Here is a 27,542-nt window from a genome sequence, read left to right as displayed (position 1 = left end):
CAGTACATCATATAAAATTTGTCCCCAGTGTTATTTTTCATAAATTTGTCTTCCAGATCTCAAGACTCGTATCATAAATTATGAAAGCAATCTTTTTAATATTGCAGCGTCCAGCAGAGTTTAGCACAAATATGTTCTTTGTTTATGATCGTCATTTTGTCCACCACCTCAAGGCTCCTTGTATCCTAAGGGAAAAGACGCTATTTTCGATATCGAACCCTGTATATTTTTATTTCACAATCTGCCAGCGGTCGAAGGACACAACGGGACCCATCGGCCAACATTTTGGTCTGTATCAATCGCGGTGACCTCTCTAGGAATTCCTCTTACCGGGGATCGGCCGTCTTGGAAGGTGGTGTAGGTCGCAAAGACCGGACCGAAGTCGGTGGGGACGGCTTGGGTAAAAGCCGAGGGAACAGCGGTGCCAGGTGTAGTCGCAACTTTGCGATTCACTCAGCAGTTCGGTTCGAAATTCAGCAGCTCTCTTCGAAAACATTTTCAACGGTCTGTAGATCTCTTTGGTCTATCGACGATACTGATATCATCATTTAATTGGAGTGTGTGTTAATTCCCCGAGGTTATCCTAGCCACATGTGTCCATGAGGTGCAAAGTCCTAGATTGCCAAGGCAACTCACCAACATTCCTACCCAGCGTAAGGTAAGCGGGTAACACGGTCTTTAATCCCACTAGATTGAAATAATCAAAAGAAAAAATAAATTTTTTTTAAATGAAAAAAATCAGAGAAGAATAGAAAATGGATGGTAAACAGGTGACTAGATAACGAACCAAAAATCACTATTAACTGCGGAAATCGAACAAGGCATGCAAAAAAGCGTGACGTGCCGTGTGGACCGAGCAGAAATGATAGCTGGAACCAGTTTTCTACCTTCAAGCCTGTTGATTGCATATTTAAATTACAATAACTGTTTTCGATGACGCCACTCGTTTACCAAGAAATCGTGTAGAGCGTTAAGAACGCGGGGCAAATTTGAATTCTTGCACCCCGTCCGAAGCTGGTTTGCGTAAATTGTTTTCAATGGAATTTAACGTATGCTTATCTCCTTTGTTATAACAGGTTAGGCAAGAACCTTCAGACTAAAAAAGGCAGCCGAAGGGGTAATGCTGGGAACTGCCTAGAACTACTCGTTCTAGTACATTTACACCACGTGCCGTAGGGTGAGTTTCGCCGTAACCCCGCAGGTCCTTATTTTCACGATACAAAAACCGTATTCTCAGCATCAAAATGACGGTTTATAACCAGAGAGTGGAATCTTGAGCGGATCGGCACTCCTGCAACCGCTCTACTGGTCTGCAGGATTACAGTCCAGAGCAGAGGTTCTCAATCCGAATGCATAAATTTTCGCGATTTCGAGTGCGTTGAACAATTTCAAACGAAAGAGAATTTAGGTCAGTACGATTATACGATTGCAAACGAAAAATTGTCTTTTGGTTTGAGCACAAATGCGGTTCACCAAGTGAACTAATTGGGGTCAAACTTCGTTTCTAAACATAGTTTCTAGAGATTTTCCGCGGCCCCTCCAACCGGTCTTCCGGCGTGTTTTTCTGTAAAAAATTTCAGAGTAGAAAAACCGACGGTAGTATCTGGTCCTCGTGCTTCGAAGATAGGTATATATACATATATATATATATATATATATATATACACGGGTTCGTTAGGGAAATCTCTGGCGATGTTCTCGCTATTGGATAGAATTTGACAGAGACTTGCTGCCGAAATAGTTAGACGTCCTCAGATTTCACGTCTGGGTGATTTTTAACGTATTTTTTCTTTCTCACTCTGGGGAAACGATGACTGAATGATTTCCAAATTTGTTCTATAGCCCGTAGATTCGGAGGATTTTGAAAGCGTTCTGTGTATCCAGCTGAATCAGCGAAACGATTTTTAAATACCTTGAGAAGCTACGATCTGCGAGTTTTTTTTTTTTGTTTTTTTTTTCTTCAAATCCATTTTTATCGCTTCTAATTCGATGCATTACAATTTCACGCAGAAGTGAACTCCGCGACCGAGAAGCATAGTACATCGGAGCTTCCGCAAAATTGTCAACCACAGCAACGCTCGCAACAGCTTGAATTAATCACATCGGTGTAATCGGGGTCGAGGTAAAAACAACGAGGTAAAATGGTCTACAAGAACTTTGACAGCTCCATCGTGAAGGGGCCTTACCAGGAAGTGAGGTAAATAAATAAATAAATAAATAAATAAATGAATAAATAAACAATCTCCACGATTTTCGAATACCTTGATCAGTATAAAAACACCGAGACTTCCGTTTACGATTTGAGCATCAGGTTTTTCACCTTCCCACTCGATTCTCGATCAATCCGGAATCGCGTCGATGGTAGGCTCTACGGATACACGCGTACTTCTTGAATCTTACATTTCTCACGATCGTACATACAAACGGGATACGAGCTGGATTTTACCGGATTATCGGAGACTCCGATACTGTGAGGATTAATACAGCTGTAGCTGAATGTAAAAGAAGAATCTATTCTTTTGCATTACGTGAAAGTGACACGACGGTTGATTATTCAAGATCTGTACTGGATAATTGACATTTGAAGACGTCGTTTTTGAAAATCTGTAATAACTCAACGTGATGTAATAAGCACTGAAAAATTTGTGCCAAGTCTTACATACCGTGATATTCGGGGATAATTTATCCAACTGGATCAGCTGTTTACGCTTTTGGGCGCCGTATTGCCTAGCCACTGCAGTGGCTTGAATGTAATAGATTTTGTAACTGATTGAGCCAAATGTTAGATGCGATGTAACCAGAAACATTTCGTCCGGATATTTTGAGGATTTTTTATTCTTTTTTCGAACGCAACAGGAAAGGCCAGGAGCAAGTGCGGCAGCAGTCTTCGCAGGAGCTGCCGAAAAAACCGGCAGCTAACGAAAAGTACGGCGCTTGGGGTTCGATTTATAAGGATAAACAAAATTTCGTCAACATGCACTGCTGCTAATCGGAACGAATCGCATACAGCGATGGAGCTCGTGTTCGCCGCCGTAATACTGAGTAAATTAACGTCAGTATTAGTACGTAAAACGGTACAGTGACGGACGCGATCGCAAGAGTGGAATTTTACGCTCGTACTTACTAACCCAGCATCATAAAATCCGTATATAATATGAGTTACTTTTCAACATACCTACGTTTAATAATCCAATACGTTAACAATATGACACTTGTATCGTCGTAAACCTATAATTGACGCGTGGAAGCATCGATTGACATATCCGAGTTACACGATGAAGGATTATATATACAATTCAGCCTACGTCGTACTCTTGGGCAGATTTTAAACACCTGTACATGTATCTTTTTATTACATTAATTTAAGACATTCTTTATACATATGGACTAACAAATTACCGTATGAAGGTAATGTGATATTGTCTCTTGCGAATAGTGGAAAAACAAAAAGAAAACGAAAGTAAATAAATTATTACAATTGTCATTTATAATATTATGCCTGATATTTTTTGGAAAAAAATGAAAGGAACATTTTTGTATTATTTTTAGCCGTCACTCTTAGCTGTGGCTTATGTCTTGAAAATGTTCGTCAACTTCGTTTCGATAAGCTAAATTTTCGTTTCACACTTTCGTTAAATGTTCAGAGTCCTCGATTCCCACTTATGAAGATTTCGGAGAAATCGGAAACCCTTGGGAATCGAGAATGCAAATACCTGCAAGCTGCAGCGTTTATTCCAGTTTGCGGAACTGGTTTCCTCTCCGCTGCTTGTGCGTATTAAATAACTATTCCAAGAGACAGTAACACGCGAGCGCGTGCACTGTGGGTGACAATAAAACAAATATAAAAGCTTATACACCATTATTCACAATCTATAATAATCCTATCAACACATTAATAGTGACTGCATATGAATATAATAAATTTCTTTTTTTTTTTACACAATTATTATTATCGAAAATCTGTTGATTACACCTTAGTCTGAACAAAAACAAAATTTGCATGCGATTGTACGAATCATACGACGAATCGCGTCGCAGCTTCGTACATCCAAGGAGTAGCAAAAAAATGAAAAGCAATTCAACAATTATAAAATTAAAACAAGGACAGAATTACTGTACATTTTTACATACGAGTAGGTAAAAAGTGAAGGAATATTTATTCTTGACGTAATTTTTTTCTTACTCCTAAATTAAATACTGTTCTTCAACGTATAACTTGCACATGTATTACGTACCTGTGCAAGAAGGATCATCGACCGAACTTATTCTTCTCATCATGAATCATATCCATCGGCTTACAGGGGTTGTCTTCGGAGGCGGCTTGTGCCCCGTGACGTCAGCGAGGGCGGATTAGGCGGAGTAACGTGAATCTAGGCACAGACACGTGCGGACGGTGCATCTGCAGCGTCGAAAAGAAAGCTGCTCGGAGCTGGGGGGAACCACCGCTCCAAAGAAAAGTCAAAAGAAACGTCGACTCTGGCTCGGGAGGGTGGTTCCGCCGGATATACCATACACCGAGAAGGGCATGGGGAGACGACGCCCAGAGGTTGTTGCACCCTAGGCCGTAATCTGCGATCCTCCCTATTTTCGAACCCGGGTCAAAGCCGGGCTGCACGGGGGACGAGAACCCCCCTGATCCCCTCGTTGCGCGAGGTGCTCCCTTCCCTGTCTATAGCTACGTTTTATAAACAATTGTACATGCCTATACCTACAGGAAAAACAATCGAGGACCCCTATGGGTGCCGGAACGACTAGCTCCTTAGGTCATCACCCTTGAACGTCAAAATTCTATCTATACGTTTCTGCGTGCTTTGCGTTTTTTGAATGATTTTCAAAATTCGCTGTACCGAAGAAGAATTTCATAAATGCATTAGATGCATTGACTGGGAGATATTTTGAGTTTTTTTTTTTGCTGGCTGCAGTTTTATCGCTGCAACAATATGCATTTTTAAATGGATATGGGTCTGATCTTTGCTGAAATTTTTTTTTGTTCCGATTCGCTCAGGTAGTCCAGGCGCAAGATCAGTATCGAGCTGACTCCGTAAACGAGACGATCCGTCAGCCGACGAAAAGAAGGTCATACGAAGCATTTCTGTGATGTGATTATCACAATTCGCGATATGCAAGGTAAACTTCTTCATTCGACTTCTTGCAATGAGGATCGTTGGTAAATGAAGCTTAATCCATTAAATTTGCTTTGTGCATTTGTCGAGTCAGTGTTCAATAATTAAGCATTGAGGTACAGAATTCAACGTTTCCTGGGTGCATACACTGATTTCGTCATATTACTTTTATGATTAGGGGAGCATTTTCCTAAATTCTGTCATCATTAACAATCTCGAAAAAAACATTTAGAATAAAGATATTACACGAACTGAGATTCGTCGCCGCTATCATTAGCCGGAATCGAAGACGCAGGGAGGCTGAATCAGCAGCAGTAGCATCTTTGAGATGGTGAGAAGGTGCGTATTCGTGTTTCTAACGACGGTGAAGCGGCTCATTCCGTCAGTCGAATAATGTCGAAAAGGGAAAATTTACGCTCGACTGGTAGACGCGACGCCGGGCGTCCCGACGTCCCGACGACGGTGCCGCGTTCCTCTGCGGGCCGTGTTTTTGGGATCGAGTGACGAGATTTTTGGGGGCAAGCGCAGAAACGGGCACCGGCGAAGCTTGCAGTCGACGTCAGTCAGTCGGGTTCGTCGCAGTGCTCCGGTGGATGCGTAGCTTACGGCGTCGCGACGGCGAGGAGCTCCGAGTTTTGAAGATCAAGGGACGCCGTCCGCATCGCTGACACCCAAGATCACGCTTACGCTTAACACCGCGGGCTCGAGTTCTTGACGTTGAGGAGAGAAGAACACTCGACGCGATTCGGAAGAAGAATTAAAAGATTTCCTTCGTCGACGCCAAAATTATGAATTAAATTATATATAATTACGGATCGGATACGAATCAAACGACTGAAGTGAAATTTATCCTCAATCGTAAAAAAACCCGACAGATATATTTCACGATAAGATAAAATTGAATTTTTCTACAAATTTCGTCACGCATACTTATAGGCATATCTTATACGCGTATAGTTTTATTTATTTATTCAACTTGATCCGTCATAATTATTTGTGCCGCAGTTCATGGCCGTACAATATACATTAGGTATTAAACTTTAAGCTCGTAATCATTCTACTTACTATACGCATTGTTTTTCAATCAGTGTCGGTATATACTGATTTATTTATTTATTTATTATCCATCTTCCTCTTTCTATCGTTCCTAATATATTCTATGTGTTTTATATAGTATATACGCAACACCGTACATTCGTAGAACGGCAAGGGCACTCAGCGTGCAGCTCCATAAAAGTCCGTCATTCGGTTAACAAATTTTAGATAATTAGTGTGAAGTGTGCAATACGTGAAGTGTTATGCAAAGTCGACGCTCGGGAAAATAGATCAACAGATAAATAGAGTAAAGAAAGAAGGATACTAGACGACTACGGACAACGAACGAACGGACTGACGGACGGACGTGCGAAGAACGCGAGACAAGAGAGGAGGATACACGACTATTTCGAGGCTATTTCGAGGTGAGTGCACTAAACTCTCCTTTTATTCCTCTTGTATTTCTTCCTCATATTATACCCACATATAACACGTATACTTTTACTTTTTATAACTGCTCGACTCCTATATTTTCTGTCGCAGGTGTCGCGCGTGTGAATCTCTTAAATTTCTCCGGCTTACAAAACCGTCTTCTTAGCCCCCATAATTCTTATTTCTCATCTCGGTCGGATCGAAATAAGATCCAAAAGTGCGGCATGCGTGCTATAGAAAATATGTTACTTTCTCGGTGTAATTTCGAACGTTTTTTTTATAATTTAAAATAATTTATACCGCAGTTCGACTGTTATACGCTTAGGGAATTTTTGCGCACTCGAATTCATCAGTGAATTCCGATCGTTATAAGGCAACGATGAATTTCCATCTCATTTGACGACTCGTAGACCGGTTGCCGATCGCTCGCTGATATATCTACGGCGATTTACAGATTATGGAAAGTTTGCCATTTAACATTATACCTCGCAACTATAATCTACCGGTCGTACTACTTCTCGACAGGTTCTCAGCCCCGGCTGACCGTGGCGACTCTTAGTACTCGAAAGTTACGAGTCACAATATCCGTTCAGTGATCAATTATTTCCTCGGACGACGCGGTTCAGTCAAAAAGTGATGCCAAAGCTCGACGGATCAGGATGAGAAACTTATTACGATTGCAGTGTCCTGATTACTTTGCCTTTGCTTTCGCTTCGCAATTTTTCCTTCTCTTTATTTTTATTCCAACTTCCCCGCCCTCTTCTACACACTCTAAACGCACGGGATTTTGAGACAATCGTTCAGATGTATACGAAATTTGTGATAAATGTTTTTATTTTATTCTGCAAACGGACATGGTTTGTTCGTCGATTCGGAAATCGAAATCGAAAGTTTAATACATAGTAAACTTGGGTGAAAGGGGTTTACTTGCGACCCTGGTACTCGCTGGTAGAGACGCTTTGTATTTTATGCCTTGTTCTCATTTCGGACCCACCGCAGGATAACCGCGGAGGACGTAATTAGCCCGAAGAACGTAACGCGCGGGGCTAATGCAGGGAGGAAGTAAAGAGAGTAGAGAACGGATATCCGGCAGGTCTCTTCTGTGGCTCTACGGAAGTCGGAAGACGGCATAAATTTGTTTCCACGCACGGAAACCTGCGTACCGAGCTCCGTAATCATCATTTTACGTCGATCGTCAATCACTTCGCGCAAATCTGCAGCGATGACCCCGCGATATTCGTATGGGTACAATAATGGGGGTCCCGATGCACTTGGCCCACTAATCGCTCCGCGGATATAATCGCCGCGTTGTCGACTCTGCTTCGCGTAGGTATGCATACTCGCTCCTCCTGTAGGTAGATATAACGCACCTATGTGCCATGGATACCGGTTCTAAAATTACAGACGCCGCGCGTAACGCTGTACGACGGAAGGGCGGACAGAGAGAGATACAATTCTTGAAGAAGTGTTTTAAGAACTCGTACTTCTTCGTCTCCCTCGTCCTCCTCCTCCTCCTCCCCACCTCCATCCTTCTCGGTGAACCGCTTTCTTCTCAACTGCCACTTTTGTACTTCTTTTCACTTCCTGCATCACCAACGTCACCGACGGAGAATCTCTCGTGGTGGAAAAATTTCTAATGATATATGAATTATAATTATAATTATACGTGTATTCAAATCGTACAAGGATCATTCTAGCGGAGTATATTTGTGTCGAAAACGAAGCGGATATTCGTATAGGGAGATTGGGCGGCTGTTATAATCATCCTTCCGACAGGCGGTTACTCTAGTGTTCTATACGTCGCGCGGACACCTACATTTACATAGCGCCCATCTAATAACGCAATTTTTTCTTGGCTGCCATGCGAGGGAGGGTCGCGACCCTCGACCCCGGGGCTAAACTAAGAGGGAAGTGGTGACAGAACGGCCATTACGGTGGAAACAAAGCGTTCCTTCAGGGGTCTTAAAACCTACCCCGAAACCTCGAATGACGCGCGCCTCGCGATACGCGAGCTAAGTTTAAACCCCTCGGAGCTATAGTCGAGTTATCGTTAGACCTGGGGGGCTGACCTCAGGGGGTTGGGTTCGTAAATCGCGCCAACCCGTTGACTGAGGGCACGAGGGAAAAAATTACTGAGTGGCGGGCACGCGTCTCGCCGTAGACCAGCTATAGGGAGTAGATTTCCTCGACGCGTTGAATTATGGGGTTGAAAGAAAAATATCTGCATCGTACATATGCGTGTAGCGGCACACGCTGAAGATATTATCTTCCCTCCACTCCTCGTGTCACGTGTGAGCTTCTTTCGTTATTCCAACGTTTATCCCCCCCCAGCCGCCCTGCGGCCTTCCTTTTGAAAAAGTGTTTATAATCGTATCATCAACGATGATTTGGGTGAGAAGAACTGCAATTACAAGCCGAAGACGTAACAAAATTTGCCGTCTCGATATACTTAGTATTCGATATTTTCATCAGTGAAACCTCGCGTGTTTCTCATTAACGTACTGGGTGAATGACTGTCAGAGTTATTCTGCGAAAAGTCTGTAGTTACAATTTTTTCTAAGTAACAACGCGGATGCTTTCCTTGGAGTAATAATAGCGAGATGATCCTAGGCATCCGATGACGATGTAGTTAGTAACGTTACTCTAACGATGCTAAATGTTTAAGAAAAATCGTTACTTCGTACCTTCAGGAATGTCTGAAATTGAAACAATTTTTTCCCTGATGTTTCGTTACGCCAACGTTGCCAACTTCAGCCTCACGGCGTCCCCCCACGTCTACAGATTCCATACCCGGACGAAAATTGATCTATAGATTCTAAAATTTTTCGGCCTCACATCGCAACGCTCTGTACTCGGCGGGGCTTTGGACCGGAAATAGAGCTTCCTCCAGCTTTCTCCAGCTTCCTATCCATCCGGGCCTAGCGGCGCGGGTCTCTCCTCTACATCTCCTCGTCGCACCGGCTCAGCGTCGAGGGTATAACCCGCGGGCGTCCTTCTCCGAGTCTTTATCTGTCTGCCATGCCGCGAGCATAGCGACCCGGCTATTTTTGGAACCGCCGCAGCACCCAACACTCGCCCTCTTCGACTCCTGCGAGCTCCCAACCGGCACCCAGTCGTCACCCAAGCCGCATACCGCCGCCCCATCTTCGCTTTCCTTTCCCCTAGCGCAGCCTCCTTTTCGCCTTCGCCCGATGTTGTGGAACCGAGGGACAGTCACCCAACCGAATGGATGGAAACCCCCGCGGCTCGAGTTCGTTCAACTCGGTCGGTGCTGGGGTGGCTCTTGTGTACTTTTGGTCTAGGTACCTACTCTGCGCTACGCGGGCCCCTTGACGCGCGCCACCAGCCCGCAGCTGTCAATCGTTGCTCTGAGGTCTGACTTACGGTGCCCGAGCCGCTGCTGCTCGATGACTCGGCTCCTTCCCCAGGAAGTGGAACGCGTTACGGGGCGGCGCCGGGGAACATGGCGCACGAAACCCGCGGGGGGCGACTCGGCTTCCAAGCCGAACGGTAAACAGCCGGCAGTCTCACCGTTTCATTCATAGACCTATATATGCAACACTGCGCGCTGGACTGCGGATATAGAAAATCGACCATTTTATACACTTTTTTCTTCCAAATTCGGGTCGAAAATATTTTTCCGAACGATGACAAAAATATGCCTTCCAAGTTTCAGCTCTTTAATATTTATATTTAGAGGTGCACCATCGCAATTTCCTATTTCCCGTTTAAATGACGCGGGAAATTTTGTTTTCTTGAAACTTTGAAGTTTTGGAACTCGTAAACGCATTAGTGTACTGATAAGATCAGAACGTAGTTTTTTTAAGGAATCGAACGGTCTGCACAAAAGGTCTGTTATCTAAGGTCAAAAGGTATTTAAGGACTTTAAATAACTTTTTAAAGAGTAGATTAGATACGAAAATACATTCTGGTCTTATCGGTACACCGATACGTTAGCGAGTTATAAAGTTGCAAAGTGTGAAAAAAAACAAAATTTATTTCCCGTGTCATTTACACGGGAAATAAAAAATAGCGACGAGGCACCTTTAAATATTATAGAATATGAAGAGCTGAAACTTGGACAGCATATTTTTTTCGTCATTTCCAACAATATTTTCAACTTGAATTTTGAAAAAAGATATAATTGATGTTTTTTTTTCTTATACAGCCTAGCGTGCACTAATAGCTGATAAATTTCGAATCTGTAATCGGTAATCGTATAGTATAAGTATCGATATTATTTCAGTATTATTTATTAAAATTGGTCTGAATGCGGTGCTCGCGAGGATGGAATATTCAATTGTACGGTCGAACGGATATTTGAAAAACATGTTTTTTTTTTTTTTCACTGAATAGTTAAAAAGGATGTTTGTTGGATGAAAACTTTCACAGCGTGAAACATTCATCACGCGAATGTATCCTGTTTTCATGGGGGGCCCGTTTGTTGCTCTCACGTTACTTTGCGCTAAGTTTAATTGTTTCAATTTCATCGTTAGGTATGCGCGGTGACGAGTGTGAGGTGATTGTCCGACGGATCATTCTTTTGCATTCGCGATTTTCCGTCGTGTCGTTGAGCCTTTTTTCAATTTTTCTCCGAATCCGGCACGACGTGTATCCGTAGCGATGTACATGATTGTATCTTTATGAAAACCGGAACCTGTCATCCTCAACGTTCCTTCGATTCTTTCTTCGGCCCTCCGTTTTCCGAGTATATAATTATACTTATCAGAGACTTAGAAAACGAGATTGAACGTTAATTTTTGCCAATATTACCTCTACGGTCTGCAGTCGGTATCGTTGTTACAACTTCTCTCCCCGCAGGCGGTGTTTCATCGATACATCGAAACAAGCCCTACTCGCGATACTTTTATCCCATTCTTTAAATCGTTGTAAATTCCACGTGGAATCCGTTTCTTACCAACGTTCTATAATTGGTCGGCTCGGTAGGATCGCCGGGGTTATATAAAGGGGAATATAAAGGTTCTCGGTATAAAATAAAAGGTCGAAAAAGAAAAGTCACAGATTTAAAGAATGCAGTAGCGTATACACACAAAAATAGCCCGCAACCTAACACACTCCTCCGTACATACGCACACCAACTTACTATCGGCTCTCATTTTCTCTCGGGTAATTATCGTCGTGTACGGTATAAGTAGGCCGCAACCACCGATGCGGGAATCTCTCGCGTGCTTTAGACTCTCGAGAGTCTGGCTCGTCGGTATCCTGCGGACGTTCCCGGGGCTCCGATCGCAGCTTTGGCCGAATTGACCGCGAGTCGGATCGCGTCGCGTCGCGGCAGGAAGCTTAGGCGCGCACCGAAATTCCTTCTGCACCCCGGAGTGAGTCCAGGGTCCGTCTCTTCGTCTAGTCCGTGTATTTTTACCCAAACTTATTCGGCCGAACGCGGCACGCCGTCGAACCGGGAACGAATATAGCCAGCCTTTCGCCTTTCGCGAACGATCGTCAATTAGACCGGGCGTCTAGACCGCGGTCTCAAGTTCGAGGAACTTCGTTACCGGCGTCGTTTCGCCCACCGAGATTTCCTCCTCTTCGTTTGCGCCAGGTGAAGATTTCCCGCCGTCCCCGGGGGCGGCGGATCGTGTTGCAACCGGGGCAACGCACCTTCGGTATAATCTTTGCGGGACGGTAGGCGGCTCTCGAACGACGACGGCGCCAAACCTTTTTCGACCACGGTGACAACTGCGCCGGGGAAGCGAGAGAGCTGGAGGGGAAAAAAGTGCGAGAGAGACGCGGATAGCGGTGTCGCTAAATTTAGCCCGGGCCACCCTCGCGCTTGTACAAACTTATCAATGCATTCGGAGACACGTGGGTGCGGAGAACCATAAGTCGGGGAACCTAGTCGAGGCTCTGCAACGCTTTCGTGCACGCGGACGGATTTGATTTCACCCGATTGTGGACACAACCAGTCTCGTTCCGCTCCCGGATCGGGCCGCAGTTAACGTCTCGCTCGTCTAGACGACGATTAAACCAGAATAGAGAATCACTCGGTCCCATTTACACATCCCGATAACCCCGCGAGGTTCCGTCGTCGATACTATCAAGACCCTCGAGGTTCGATTTCCTGGAAAGATTAATGTCGCCGGATCGCCTCCGTGCACCATTCTCTTCGCTTTCTTTATACCCATACACTCCTGGCACTTGAAAATAAATTCTACAGGTCGCACTTTGTGATTTATCGGTTTATACAGACTCGGTTTTAGTGCTGCGCTGCTTTATATCCGCGCGTGTCTGAAAATACTGAAACATACCGTCGTCGTCGGTGAAAGTGTGCCTCTCCTTCTCTTTTTCAACTTTTCCGGCGAAAAACGTGGAACGAAACCATCGATGAATTTAATCCATTGTCCTTCCTACCGTACATAAGTCCTTTTAATTACATCCAGATCGAATGAAACGACAAAAAGAGACGTTTGCGGGTTCGATTTGAGGCACGGAAGTCCTGCAGCGCCTGCATGGTATGCAGCTCGATGTTCATGGGAGCGTAGCGGGACTATCGAGCGATGATTTGTTATGCTGGGTATTACACGAGCGAAGGTGTAAAACCGATCCCGCTCCTGCCAAACTCGTTTTACGTATTCCAATAAGTGATTTCGCGGTGGGCAAACAACTTTGAAAGCCCTCGGTATTTCGGTTCGGTCTGCAGTGATGATTGCGGCTGCCGCGCGTTATCGCGCGCATTTGCAAAAGCTCGTAAATAACTTTTTATATCACGTGAAACTATACGGAGCTACCTGTTGTAATTTCTCTGTAGCAACTGTAAACAAGACTCTGAAAGCATCGGTATTTTATCCCTACATTCAAGGACGAATTTCCGCACACCGTGGACTCTGGCAATAATTAATCATGATTCGAATAAATGAATTTTTAAATCAATACGTTAGCTCGCGATTGAGCAAACGGAGAATCCGAGGATTACGTTGCGTACCTTTAACGACGCATTTCGTGGTACGTAACAACTGGTCCTCCAGGAAGCCGCAGCCTTTTGGCCGATGCGAAATGAAACCGGAGTCGAAGAGACTCGGTGCCTGAAGGCGGCAGCGACATTGATGTTCGCGGAAGAGGGAGAGGTATGGAAATATAACTTTGGTAGGAAAGCGGGAAAGAGAAAGACGGAAAAACGGGACGCCGGCTTGCTGGATGATCGCCAAGGGTGCTATGACCGTAGGCATTTATACCCCCCGTGAACTCACGCGCGGTAAAGCTTTAAGCACAAAGCGGCGCCTCGTAACTTTCTTTCCATTTTGATTGAACAGTGTTTCCTTGTGGCGTTTACTGCCCGACCGTTTAATCAAACCCCCTTCAAACGCTTACCACGTGGATCGTGGCGTGAGGGTCGTGAGCTGCATTCGAAAATCAAATAGTCCCGAAGGAATATGCCTTGCAGCATCCAGCAGGATCATACGAATAATGGCGTTTCGATGTTTCGTTCCCGATCAGTCAGACACCAAGATTATCTCCAAAATATAAGATCGAAATCCATTGGTCCTCTCGCCTTGAATCTACGTCTTTCCATTGTGCGTCTTTCCGATGCAATCCAATTCTTCAGAGAAACTGTAACGCCCTTGGCTCAAGGGCTAGACATGCCGTGCTCTGCGCAGGTGCAGTGGATATTAAATCTTGCACGCGATATCGGAGAATATGTATATCCGCTCAGACGTGACCGCCTATTATCCGTCTAGGAATAATTTTCAAACCGATTATGCGTCGAGCGATTTACCATGTTCGCTTTGCAATTAATTGAAAATACCTGTCTCTATTATTGCCCACATCCTGTTCCTCTCATTTCTTACTCTTTCGGTTTTCAAACTCGGAGCAAAGCTCTCGCCGACGTGGTTATGGACCGGGCGTCGAATGTGCCAATAATAAACAAACAAGGCAGGAACGAAAAACCAGTTACATATCTCGGCGGTAACGGCATTGCACCGACGTCACTTCCTCCTCGTCCAGTAGCGAGGCCGGAAGCGTTCGTTCGTTCGTTCGTTCGTCGCGTGAATCATACGGACTTTATGGCCGTCTCTGATTTCTCGCAGCTTCCTGCAGTGCCTCACGGTTGTAGCTGCTGCAACTCTCTTATTCATTAATTCCCTCCGCCGTTAAATACGTCGGCATTAACTGTCGACAACAATGCATAACTGCACGGTTATCAGGATCCGATCTAATCCACCGGACGGCCGCGATCTTGACGCTTGAGAACACGGAGCGAGAGGCTTTAATTGAACTCACCGTCGCCGCGTACGTACGTCTCTGTCGAGACCGTCACGTTCCCATGCATCTCACATCAGTGGAAACTTGAGCCAATGTTAAATGTGTTTAGACTAGACCAGGGTGCAGAGTTATGAGCGCTCCACTGTCCGACCGTGACAGTTCAGACGAATTAAGACCCGGTCTCACTCGGCAGGGGTCCATCGCCAATTGCTACCGAACCCAACGTACCGTTCCGTCACGTGGGATTGAAATCTTTCGACAAATTTCTACGACTACGTTCTTGACACCCGGAAATTCCATTCGGAGTAAGATGCAGAGAAGCAGAGAAAAGTAAGCTCATAAGACGTTGTATCGTCGCTGCGGCTTCCCGACGCAGACCGACGAGTCTCTTTCTCATTATCATCGTATTTTCGTTACGGATACTTTCGAATCACACACGTTACGTTCCGTTCGCAAGGACTGCCGAAGCATAAGGGTTTCCCGGTGGTGAGTGAGGCGTTCTTCTGGAACCACTAGACTTCCGCTTCGCGGACGGGAGGACGGGACCGGCTATTTCTGAGCACCGTCGTCGGGGACAATGGACTCATCGCTCTCGGTGTGGCCACGTCGGTTCTTCCCACACTGCAGTCGGCGCGCGGCGTGCTCCACGGACTAGAGGACCTGGCACCTTCTCCGCGGATCGAGCTTTCACCACCTGGTTAACGGAACCCCAGGCTTTGCCGACTCACTTTTATGACGCCTAGCCTCGGCCGGAGTACCGCGAACGGAACTGTACCGCGGGCACCCGACATGCCTTGATTCCTCAATTCTTAATACCAGCACGTCGTAAACCGTTTGCACTATGCACTGAGGTCAGGGTCAGGGTAAGAAGAACAGGAGCCACGTTCCATGGTAAACCTAGGAGGAAGGGTAGGAATTATATGGAGGGACGTGGCGAGTCATCAAGTTGACGGGGACGAGAGACGGACCGACCCCTGGTGCATATTGCGTTCTTTCTTTCCGTTGGACAACGGTACCGTTTCCGAGACAGTGATTCCACCTGATTATTTTAAAGACCGCTGTACGAAGTCGGTCTTTTTTTTTTCGTTGCGAGACAGCTTGAGATCCGGAGTCTTGCGCGCCGCCGGTGAATGGCCCAGTTTGGCTGGTCTTCGACTGGTGCGAAGGAAGGAAGGTAGGCGCGTTCGACGGGTACAGGGACGTTGTTACCGGGTCCAAAGGACCCGCTGGACCTCGAGGACACGGCGAACGATCAGGGGCGAAAGAAGGAAGGGGAGAAATACGGGCAAAAACAGCTCCTGAAAGCAATGTGATTGCTATATTTGGCTCTCTGAGTCACCCGACCGGCTAGTGGAGTAGCTAGTGGCTGGTGCGGCTAGCGGTTCAACGGTTGTATTCACTTTATTTGTATCTTCACTCGAGCCGAGTGATCGGACCTTCTCTTCGGGGTGACGGAACGCGAAGCTCAACATTGTTTATCGAACAGAGTTGGCCGGGTAGAAATGAAAAGTAAGAAGATTTTGTGCCCTTTACCGAGGACGTCAAAACGACGCACTCGAAATTGGTAACTACAAACTCGTTAATTCTGATCATCGAACGAGAGTAACGATCGCCTGTACCAATATCTGCAGCGTGTTTGCACGAGTTCTGGCTGGTTCTGCTGAAACAATTTTCTGGCTTAACGGACGTTTTACGATTTCGCAATTAGTCACGCAAACACGTATCGGTGTACACGGGCATTCTACGAGGGATATTAATTTCTGAATATCGCCACGGGTTCGCGGTCATAAAGTAAATTCGTACATCTCTCCCTGTACCTGGAATCTGGAAAAGAAAAATAAATTGGCATGTAAGTTGACCGCAGTTGTCTTTCCAAGCGGCATTGACCAAATAGTTTTTAGCACTTGCTCGTCGAAGCGATCGATCAATCAAGAGCTCATCTGTAGATCGTTAAATCAAGATTAAGCTCACCCTAGAGGACGATCTATAAAGGCAGTAAAAATCGAGACTCGTGATTCGCTCGAATTCCGCAAGGGCGATAAATCTCTTCTTGTTACGATTCCGCGCTCTTTCGGTACGAAGCTCATCGGTTTTTACTCATTTCTGTTTCAGCGCGTACATTTATCCAGTTTCGGGGTAATCGTGCCTCGCGCCGCCGTGCTGGAAGGTAACGAGGATGAGAGACTCCATCGTTTACACGCCCGTCTCCATCGGTCCGGACACAGACGACGAGGACACGCTGGTCAACGCCGAGGTCTACAACAATGGTGAGTTCTTTCACGTGTCTCTTTATCTCCCGACTCGAGGTTAAGGTCTGGATGCCGCGGCGATCCTCAAGTGGAACTCGGTAGGCGGTTGACGCCGCATGTCCAGCCCCGAAGCTTTAATGCACAATAATATGAACCGCGGTAGGTTCACCCTACTTTGCACAGAGGCGAAGCAACGGACGCGATCCGCTTCGTAAGTGCTTTACTCACGGCAATGCCTTCGCCTCACTGTCCCCTCGACATCTAGCGCACTGAGCAGGTAATCCGAGACACGTTAGCGACGTCGTCAGCGATGTACAGGGTGTGCCAGCGGTTACACCGGTCGGACTTTTCGAGGTGAGAACAAGATTGGGAAACAGGTTGGTAGCCTCTTGGCTCGAGCGCCATTAGAACTCGATTTTGACACACTGCCGGGGATTGAGTATTGATTTCTTGTTCCGAGAATTTCGTAACACCCCCGAGTAACGCTTCCTTCGCACGGTCCTGGCCGATTCTCTCGAGGCCTCAGCGGATCGGGGGGAGCAGAAGAGACCACAGGATGAGTCATGCGCTGCCCGAAGGCGTTTTTGCGTTCACCGGTATACTTAGTGATCGAAAAGTACGCCTGGTACTTGCCATATTGCAGGAGTAAATTTCCAGATTGTCTTCAGCTTTGGTCAATGTTTGCCGAATGGAAAACGTGCTTCAACTCGAGTCTCCGGGTATTTTCAGTCGCCGTTAGTTACACGTGTGCGCGAGCTCGTTCGGTCGCGATCCCTTTTCCGGAAGCGATAAGCATCTCTGGAGGCTAACGATAAGTAGACACATGGACTTGAATTGTTTTTGAAATAGCGAGGCACTTGCTCTTAGAAAGCACCGTGAATGATATTTGGGTCAAGTTTGATTCCGAGCCTGATAACAGGACGAACCGGAAGCGAGGAAAGGAGTAATTTTCGTCTCAATGTTATACTTCGTACGGGTTGCTTTGGTCCTGCAGGCCGCGGGTTCGGAGCGGCGACAGGTACTCGTTAATTGATGAAACTTAACGGAGTATGGGTCTGAGGTATAATAAAAAGCGTTAATGTCAAGCGTCCTCGAAAGCAATTAATAATTGTTTTCTGCGATATACAGAACGGGGTTATTATACTTTTGAACGCGATCGTTTGCCGCCCAACACCATTCTTTCCTACCGCGTATTGTGTTATGTATACATGCAGTGTATAAACCTGTACGGATTTTAACGAGCGTGGTTCGAGAGAGTTGTAAATTTGAAACGAATATCGTAACTGGCGTCGTTAACGTCCTCGTATTTCATCGAAAATTGTTGAATTTCGTGAGAGAGCATTTTATCGTATATGTCCTACATTACTCTGGGTTTTTAGTCAACAATTACGTCGGTATACCTACTTTCGTTACATACGCGTCACAGCCGGAGAAACCGTTCAACGTTTTCGACAAAGTCGATTTGTAGACGCGATTGGTATAACATTTTTTCGGCAGGACACACCGGTTCGCTGCAAAAACCAATTTCAGGCAAACGATTACTCTCGGATTGCGAAAGATTTCATTAAATAAAATTATGTAACGTACTTAAATTTCACGAGATACATTGGTTACCGGAATCGAATAATAACTAAATAAACTGTCGTAAAAATTTAATTTCAGGTTTATTCAAATTCGGTAAAGATTGAGATAAAAATCAAAAGGGACAATCTCAGGTTTTTTTTGCGATATTTGGAGTCTAATATTCTGTATAGTGTTTCTGAATTAATTTGTAGCCAAATTTTTTGAGTTCATCGACTTCACAGGAATTGAAAACCCAAAGCTACAAGATCGTAGGATTAATTACTGAGAAAATACAACAAGATATCTTCGTTTTATTTAATGCATCTTTTGAACTTTTGAAAATGTAAACACTTGGAGCAATTTGAGTTTGAGGGCTTTATCGTTCATAGTTTCAAGAACGTTTCAGGATTTTTTTATTAAATTTATTAACAAAATGCCATACGCGCCATGCCGCCATTTTTTCATTAATCAAAGTCCTCGCACTCAAATTGCTCCAGACTTTCGTTTTCTGTGACAAAAAAAAAATTCCCACGTCAAAAAACGTCGATTTCGAGTTGAGATTGTTTTAATTTCCGAGGAGCGTATAAGCGCAGCAAGAAAGCGAAGACGAGTCCTGGTGACCAGCGTCTTCTTGCCCTTCTTGTCCCCCACCAAGCCGACTACGCGGCGCCCGGACTACGAACCGGGGCCTGGGACCCGTTTTACCTTTCGTTTCTCCGGGGCACTGCCGTAGCGGCGCGTTTCAGTTGATGTAATTAAATCCACAGAATCACGAGGTAAATACGATAGACGTACAATGGCCGTCCTCACAATTCTCGCTGCAGCTCGGCGCCGTGCACTCGGTTCCATCTTATTGTTACCTGCCGGCCGCCCCCCTCGGCGCTTTACTTTGTGCGCCAAGTCACGCTGGGAGCTTCGACACCACCGACACGTCACCGGCTTCATTTCACGCGCAATTTAAACTGCTCCTCGCTGCCATTTTACTTGGCCCTATCCGAAGGAGTCGTTCCTTGCGCGGACGTCGACTCGATTCGCGTTGATATTAACGATTCCGCGGAGCTCTTTCAGGGAAGGAGAGACTCGCGGTGGCTAATTGCCGGCTCGCCTGATGCTCTTCGCGTCGACGTCGTTCTCATTTGGAGGAATGATCAATAAAAATACCCGGATTGAGTCCTGTATACCCACTCGGGTATTTTACCTACCAGATATTCTGGTTATATCGTGATTAAAGGCAATCGTTATATTCCGAGAAACAGACCTCCTGCCGCGGTGATAAGTTGGAAATGTACGTGTATTAATAGTCCTCGTAATTAGAGAACCTTGAGGCGGAATCGTGTTTGCTTGTACGGAGACCTCACTCTCAAGTATATTTATAGCTATTGCTACTTCAAATTTTGCGGTACGAAATTATCAGCAGCTCGGAATTCATGACCGTCCGTACGGTAATCGTTACAGGTGCAACTCGTGTCTGTATTATTATATACCCTGCCCGAAGGAAGATACTGCATAACGGGGAGCGCGGAGGATATGAAAGTGCCAGGCGCCATGTGTCGTTATTCATCATGCACCGCGTGCGTCTCGTGAGCGCGTGCAAAAAGGGAAAATGGGGAAGGAGAGAGAAGCCGGCGAACATGCCGATCTTCGCGTCTCGGTATCACATTATCACAAGCCCATAACCCGGCGTGCCTTTCCCCCGAACGAACAAAGCTCTCACCATCGGAAGCCAGAGTCGGAGCTGACGGACTTGATAAGCGGCGAGTCGACGACTCGCGTATATCGCCGCGCGGTCGGGAACATCTAGTATAGGTGCAAAGCTGCCTAGCAGCAGCGAAGACAAAAAAGGGAAAAAATTTACGGAGAGGTGTAGGTACGCCGCTGAATAAGTAACCTGTAAGAAAAAGGAACGGTGGCGCTCGACGATGGTTGCTCGGATGGTCTCTGAGGAAGAGGAGGAAGGCGATGTGGCGGCATGGGCAAGGTGAGTGGCCCCATCAACGGCTATCCTCGTCCTGCTAGAGGCCGGATGAACTACGTGCTTTCACAATTTCATACACTCCGGTTCAAATTGTTTGGCGCATGGCCCTGCAGCGTATCATCCTTACGATTCCGCCGCAGCGTTCTGCTCCGGATCATCGACGAGTGTCAGGCGGTAAAGAGATTTTTTCACGAGTAGGGTATGTCCGTGGGTAATTCCAACCCGGGAAGAAAGTTGAACCCGAGCGAAATGGCAGGTACCCACGAATTATTAACACCGGTAAGCTGTGCGTACCGAGTGGTTATACGGCATTGTGTATAGGTGCTACATGCATTTTAACTCGAGAACGAAAATTATCTCACGGGTAATTACGCTCCATCCTGTAACGCGGGAACGGCGGTAATTGTCCAGACAGGAAGTCGGTATACGCGATATTTATACGTCTACGTACGTCCGCGGTCAGAGGGAGCAATCATTCGGCGTTGTTAAGTGTTCGGTTTAGTTGACGTTGGATTAATGCCGATTTGCCGAGGAGAAATATCAATTTTATCACCCCCAGGGCCTTGCCGTAAAGACGAATACTGCTTGATACCGGTTAGCCCTTCGTAACGAGGTGAACATTTCTCACTTGTGCGGCATGCAAATACCAACTCTCTTCGACGTACCGAACGTGGCTACATTCAGTCTACCTGTCCTGCTGGTATTACGCTGCAGCGGCTTTGTATATGTCCGTAACTAGGCGTGTAACTCGGATTATCGTACTACTGCGTATTTTGCACTTGTAGGTAACTGAATTTATTCACGCGACAATGACGATGGGCGATCTTCGCTTATACACGCGAAATATTGTAACCAGAGAAGTTTCGTTCGCCTATTCGTTCCACGCTTCCTTTCCACTAGAGCGCGATGCTCACTCGCAGTAGAAGCGTAACCATTGATCCTTTCAGTCGCAGAAGCTATTATAGTGGCGCCCTTTCTTTTTTTATCTCATTTCTTGTATATCCCATGTAAAATCTTGAAATTTTTTGACCAGACTCGCATACAGCGTCGGAAAATTTATAAAAAATGTATAATTGCACTTTGATGTCGAAAAAACTGAATTGCATTACTGAAAGGGTTAAAAGATGATCGATTTCTTTTTATAGAATTGACGCTGATGATACCGTTTGTACATTGTGGATAATGGGCGATTTTTTGGGATAGATGAAAAATTTGCCTCGAGTTTGCGCGTGCGTCGGACGCGACCACGTCCAGTGACCCTGTTAGTCAGTGATACAGATTTCGTAACTATCAATCACGAATTTCGTCATAGAGTCGCGGCTGACGTCTGTCCAATATATAATATCTAATAATATGAACCTTACTCGGACTATAATTGTGCCTGGAAGGTTGCGCGGATGATGATGCATACACGCAAACGCCAAACGAATTTGTGCGCCATTCAGGTACGTACAGATCTCTTTGTTAAATTTCTTTTCCCCATAGAATTTACGACGGCGATATAGCTATATCGTATATAATAAAGCGGAGGAGCGTGTTAATTCAGATACCGCGGGCAGGTTTTTTGTCTATGCCAAGAGCAGGATATTACCAGTGTGTACATGCGTACGTATACCCGATACAAAAATCGACAAGAAAATGACGTATGACCCGGTTATGGATTTATAATTGTATTTCGTTGTACGTGCCGCGGACGGAGTTTGATAATAATGAGCACAAGTTTCCGTTATTGATTGATACCGATCACCCGTTACTCATCGAAGGTAAAACGGATAAATAATTCTTTTGGTATAGAAAATCATCGGATAAGTATTGTATCTGGTACCGTGGCGCCGTCTGACGGTTTCGTTTCGTTTCATTACAATCGTTAAATCACTTTATCTTATACTATCATAATAGCGAGGCAGGCTACATAAATTGGTGCGGGCACACCGATACAAACCGGGCGATTTCTTTTTATTTTTCTTTTTTCCCCTCTATATTCGATTTCAATCTCGTAACAAACTGGCTGTACCTCCGCCATTTGATTTATTCCACGTCGTCTATTCTCCCAGAGTTTCTCTCTTTCTCTCGCTACTTCGTAACACGGCAATACAGAAAAGTTCCAATCGAACTCCGGGCCGCGGTCCGATAGTTTCGTACATCAACAGCTCAATGCAGCGCAGACTTCTTGGAGAGATAAAACTGCCGCGCTGATCGGGCCGAAGAGCAGTCGACAAGACGAGACGAGAGGAGACGAGCCAACGATACGCCAGTTAAGAGATAGGCTGTACCTCTTGTACTTATACCTAGTATACATATATAGCGTCATTATCGCCTTCGCGCTTAGATCAATCGAGAGATAATAATTGGCTTCGGATATAGGCGGCTCCGAGTCAAGAGCGAAGTACGAAAGATCGTGATGTGTAATGTAGCGGTATATACGCCGCGAGATGGATAGCTATATCGGCGCGTTGTGGTGTGTAAAAATAAATCTGGGATGGGAAAAAAGAAGACGAGGAAGAAGAAGAAGAAGAAGATGAGATAATGACAACGCCGTGTGTACAGCTGTATGTGTAGAGAAATGAAAATAAAACGAAGCTGGAAATTAATTGTCGAAGAAAAACTAGTCGGTCGCCACTTTTCTCCTACATATTTTTCACTCGATCGTTACGCGGTACCTACGGTGTCAGGTTCCGAAGATATTCGGGAGACGCCGTTTCGTCTCACGGCCGCAGAAATGATGCAATACTAATTATAAACGTACTTCTTTATCGCATATTTCACTCTGCGCTGACTCAATATACCAGAATAAAGTTTTAACGGGTTGCACGAGGTTTTTCGTAACTTTATATTCGTGTAATTTAGCTGAAACGATCAGCTGATTACCCGTTACGACGCCATATTGCTCCAACAGCCATTCTCATACTTTGTATCGTGGTATTAAGTAGGGTATAATTGAAGTTGAAATTGTTTTCCGAAAAATCGTGCACGCCATCCACAGTTTGAAATTCAATTTCAACGTACCTCGAGTCCTTTATTTTTCACAAGGGGATCTGGTTGGTCGGGCTCTGAGTAGATTACGATACAAGGTGCGATGATCGCCTATAAGGGGGCATCGTATAATTCTGGGTCGGATCAGAAACATGACGCCACTCTTAGCGGACCCGTGTTAATTTTATAAAGGAAACTGAAACGGCGGAAAACAATGTGTAAAAAGAAAAAAGATAAAAGAAAAGGAAAAAAGTACACGTAGCAGAAAAAAATTGTACGACAAAAAAGGTTTATACCGGGCGTTCCGAACCGGTCTTACGGTGTTGGCGCTCGCGCTAATGATATACCCACATCTAACATTACCCTCCTTTCCTCCTGTACATCCCCAGAGAAAAAACAGCTTGCGCGCATGGCGTCGCGTCGTATACGTATGTGTACAAACGCAGAAAAACAGCAGCTGTATGTCCGTTAGAGAATTTAAAAATAGTGGTTGATTTGAGTAAAAAAAGGGTGAACCGTTTATCGAACACCGCATCGCGGTTTCCTCTTCTATGCACGACTCTACGCTGCAAGATGAACGATAATTTCGATCTATATTTAGGCATACTTATGAAATTGCTGGTATGCTAAGTGTAGACTAGGTTGTTGGCCGAGGATCGGTGCTTTCGGTATTCACGGCTTGATCGGTTCGTACGAATTTATACGAGTTGGCTGTTCACCTGGGGAAACGGGACTTGGCGTGACTGAATCCCACGTATCTATTACGGTGATGATTAGCTGTTGATGAAGAATAAATTAGGAATATAAGTGGTTACACAAATTTAAATGCCAGCGAAGAAGAATTCTAGAGTAATGAAAAATTTTGTGAGAATTATATAGATTACAAGGATATAGAATATCTGAGCTCTTTTTTTTTCGACTCCGTCTTCTCCTTCTTCGTTTTATTTTTCCAACCGAATCCGAGCAGCAATAATGTAAAAATAAAAATCACGAGTCCCTCGTTGAGCGTCCGTTCCTCAATTAATTGGTCTACATTTCCTGTTTCGAGTTCGGCGTCTCTGACGGAGGATTTTTTTCCCATGGAGAGGAGTATCCCTGCATCGCAGCGTCGCGGGAAGTTAGGACAAATAAACCGGTGGCGTCGGTCGGCGCGGGGGCTAACAAGCCAATTGCCGACTAAATACGAAAGGTAAAGACAACCGATGCGGAGGAGGCGCGGTTACACCCTCCTCGGTTAGTGGAACTAAAGGCTGTAGCGGGTGATAGGTCACACCCTCGATCCACCTGCGTATTCACGTAATTTAAATGCGCATGTATAAACAGTCGGCCCTCGGATAATATGTGAACATGCCCGCCGCCCGACACAGTCTAGTGCATGCCTGTATTCGTAACCTTGTAGATGTTTGAATGGTCGTAGCGAAGGCAGGGGGTCTTTTGAAAGATGCGGTACAAGTACAATGCGTACGACGAGCCTCCCTTCGAACCCGTGGAGATACAAATCTCACATCCCTCGGTATTCGAAAACCGAGAGAGAAACGGGAATGGAAGTAGAAAGGGAGAGAGAGAGAGGGGGGGGAGGGTAACCCTGAGGAACAGGTAACTTTGATCGGCGTAGCAGCCTCCTGTGCGCCATCTTCTTCTTTCGGTGAAGACATTCCAATCGCTTTGAGGACAAAGCTCCAGTATACACACTTGCACACAAATGCATAGAAACGACGAGAGAGGAGAGACCGGGGAACCCCCGGAAGGTATGCGAGAACGATGCTGGCCGCCGCCTTTGTAACAGAAACCACGAAACGCAACCAGGACCTCGTCTTCTTCGGATCCTTCCTCAGCGGATCATTGCACGCGTAAAAAGTTCATTTTGTTTAACGGCAGCCCACCTTCCTTATTGTTAGGGTGGAGGAAACTTAGCCCTGTGCACAACTCTTCAGCGCTTCGGGTTTCGTCGTAAAATAATCTCGTTGCAGTCAATGTCGGAGCTCAATTCTTGACGATTATTTGCGCAATTATCAGGTACCAGTCGAATGTGGTTGAAGTAGAAGAAGCCAGCGACCCGAGAGTGACGCTCGATTTTATCGGACATTTTTTGCTTTTTTGTTTTTTTTTTTATCTTGCATTTTTAAAGTGATGAAATGCTTTTGAAGCGTTTGATTCTTCTCGGATGTCGTGCGCGCTGTTCACTGAAATTTGTTTCATCCCTGTAACTCGCAATCTCGAAAAATCTTTACCTTGCAGAGAAAGTGTGAGTCCCGTTTCTTCGGCGAGCGTTAAAGTTAAGAGAGCGACGAGATATTTCGGTTTTGTGTAGTTTTTATTTTTTCTTTCCGTTTCTTACCTGGCCGTTGGGTGGTCAGTCTCTTACTATAATGACCGGTTCACTCCCGGAGTATCGCGTCAGTCAGCCGCCAAGACTGCCGAAGAAGAGCGTCGACGATTCTCGGCTCTGGATCCTTCGCATTCAGGATTCAAGATCTAACCGTTACGATTTTCGTTCAACTTTTCAAAACAGTTCCCAACTGCCTGAATGCCAATCCGGACTACGGAGCGAATTTCGAGGCAGAAATACGTCGGCAACTTAAAACTTGTTCGTCAAAGTTCGCAGCTCTTTCAATCACGAGGTTAATTTATCGGTCAGGTCGGAAATAACCTTGTTTCAACATTGTCGACATCAATACTTCAATCCATTTCAGAGAACCTTTGAAAGAGGAGAGAAAAATGATTTGAGAATTACCTAAAAAAATTACCTCCGTAATTATTTTGAAATGGAAACCGATGTTCCTAGTTTTATTTGTTGCGGTTTACCTTAGGAAGTTCATTTAACAGCCACGAATCCGATCTCCCACACCTTCCAATTTAGAACCCTGAAAACACTTTCGAAAACAGGTATTCCTTGCCTTAGGGAGGGTTGCGGACACCCCGTTAAGAGGCTGAGAGGGTCGATAAAAGACTTGTTAGTTGTTAGTTCGATCTTCGAGCAGACAAAAGCTGAGTGCTCTTGTTGTGGGACCGGGGTTTGGGGTTACGTAACAAGCGGGTCTTTTCCTATCACTCTTTTACGATTAGGTTTACACCGGGACTCGTGTCGGCCCCGAAGGATTCTGGTAAATTAAAAAGGATAATTAGATAACGATGTATATCCTACGCGGCCCAAAACGAGACCGTGCCAAGTGATTGATTACACAAATTTTCTGGGTGAGAATATTCAGAACTTGACTGCGTCTGGGTTGTGTTGTTATGCGTATACCTGGTAAATTTTAATTAAAATTTTTCGAGGAAAAGGGTCCGATAGAGTTGACGTTTTTACTACCTGATGAACACGTCGTGCCAAACTGATACTAAGTGGATCAATAACGACTTGAACAATTTTCCACGTGAAATGCTTGATGAGACGTTTCTGACGATCTTAATCCTCAAATCGTGTCTTGATTACCCTTGGACTTCGTTCCGCTGTATACGTCCACCGAAAATAAGATATTGTCGGTGACGAAGAAAGTTGGTTAACAAGGGCTGACGGCGTTTTTCGACGTTTAGATTTAAAAAATTTTGCCATACAATATCGCGCCTAGACAAGTCATTCGCGACGTTGCCATGCTTGGCTCCTCGAAAGTCCAACTGGTTTACCACCGTGCCGAGAATAAATCTTATCAAAGTAGGCCTCGCGATTCGACGTTACTACAGCGCAGGCGAATCATCCACTCGTGCGAGTGGAAAATATCGTTGGAAAAATGTTTCATCGTTCAGAGCGAACAAGAGCTGTGAATAATCGTGGACACGTTTGAGCAAAGCGGAGACACGCTGGTCCCTTATAAAATAAGATGAATGGTAACTTAAAAAATTCCGCTCTGCTGCTCCCGCAGGTGAATTCCGGAGCGGAGCAGGTCCCCGCGCACGAAGCCAGGTAAACGTTGAAGCGTAGGACGTCTAACCCTGGTTTCGGTCGGCGGACTAAAAGGCATACCCTGGAGG

General features: G+C 45.4%; 1 protein-coding gene and 2 long non-coding RNA genes across 3 annotated transcripts in view; 2 read left to right on the top strand and 1 right to left on the bottom strand.

The window, feature by feature from the left end:
- Positions 1-476: 476 nt before the first annotated feature.
- Positions 477-827, bottom strand: LOC124307454 (uncharacterized). Its single transcript, XR_006908823.1, has 2 exons — positions 788-827; positions 477-687 (listed from the first exon to the last, which is right to left on the bottom strand). It is a non-coding gene; the product is annotated as an uncharacterized LOC124307454 (long non-coding RNA).
- A 1,183-nt stretch (positions 828-2,010) lies between these two features.
- LOC124307453 (uncharacterized) lies at positions 2,011-3,852 on the top strand. The gene is made up of 2 exons (XR_006908822.1): positions 2,011-2,197; positions 2,857-3,852. It is a non-coding gene; the product is annotated as an uncharacterized LOC124307453 (long non-coding RNA).
- Positions 3,853-16,955: 13,103 nt separating this feature from the next.
- Positions 16,956-27,542, top strand: part of LOC124307444 (protein TANC2) — a 67,665-nt gene continuing 57,078 nt past the window's right edge. Inside the window, exon 1 of the mRNA XM_046769084.1 lies at positions 16,956-17,080. Within this exon, the coding sequence (XP_046625040.1) occupies positions 16,990-17,080 (91 nt within the window). The 5' untranslated portion in view covers positions 16,956-16,989. The remainder of the gene's footprint in view (positions 17,081-27,542) is intronic.

The sequence above is a fragment of the Neodiprion virginianus genome, chromosome 6 (genome assembly GCF_021901495.1).
Source record: "Neodiprion virginianus isolate iyNeoVirg1 chromosome 6, iyNeoVirg1.1, whole genome shotgun sequence".
NCBI classification, from domain to species: Eukaryota; Metazoa; Arthropoda; class Insecta; order Hymenoptera; family Diprionidae; genus Neodiprion; species Neodiprion virginianus.
Note: the sequence above shows the minus strand (reverse complement) of the source record. Positions and strands in the feature narration are given on the sequence as shown.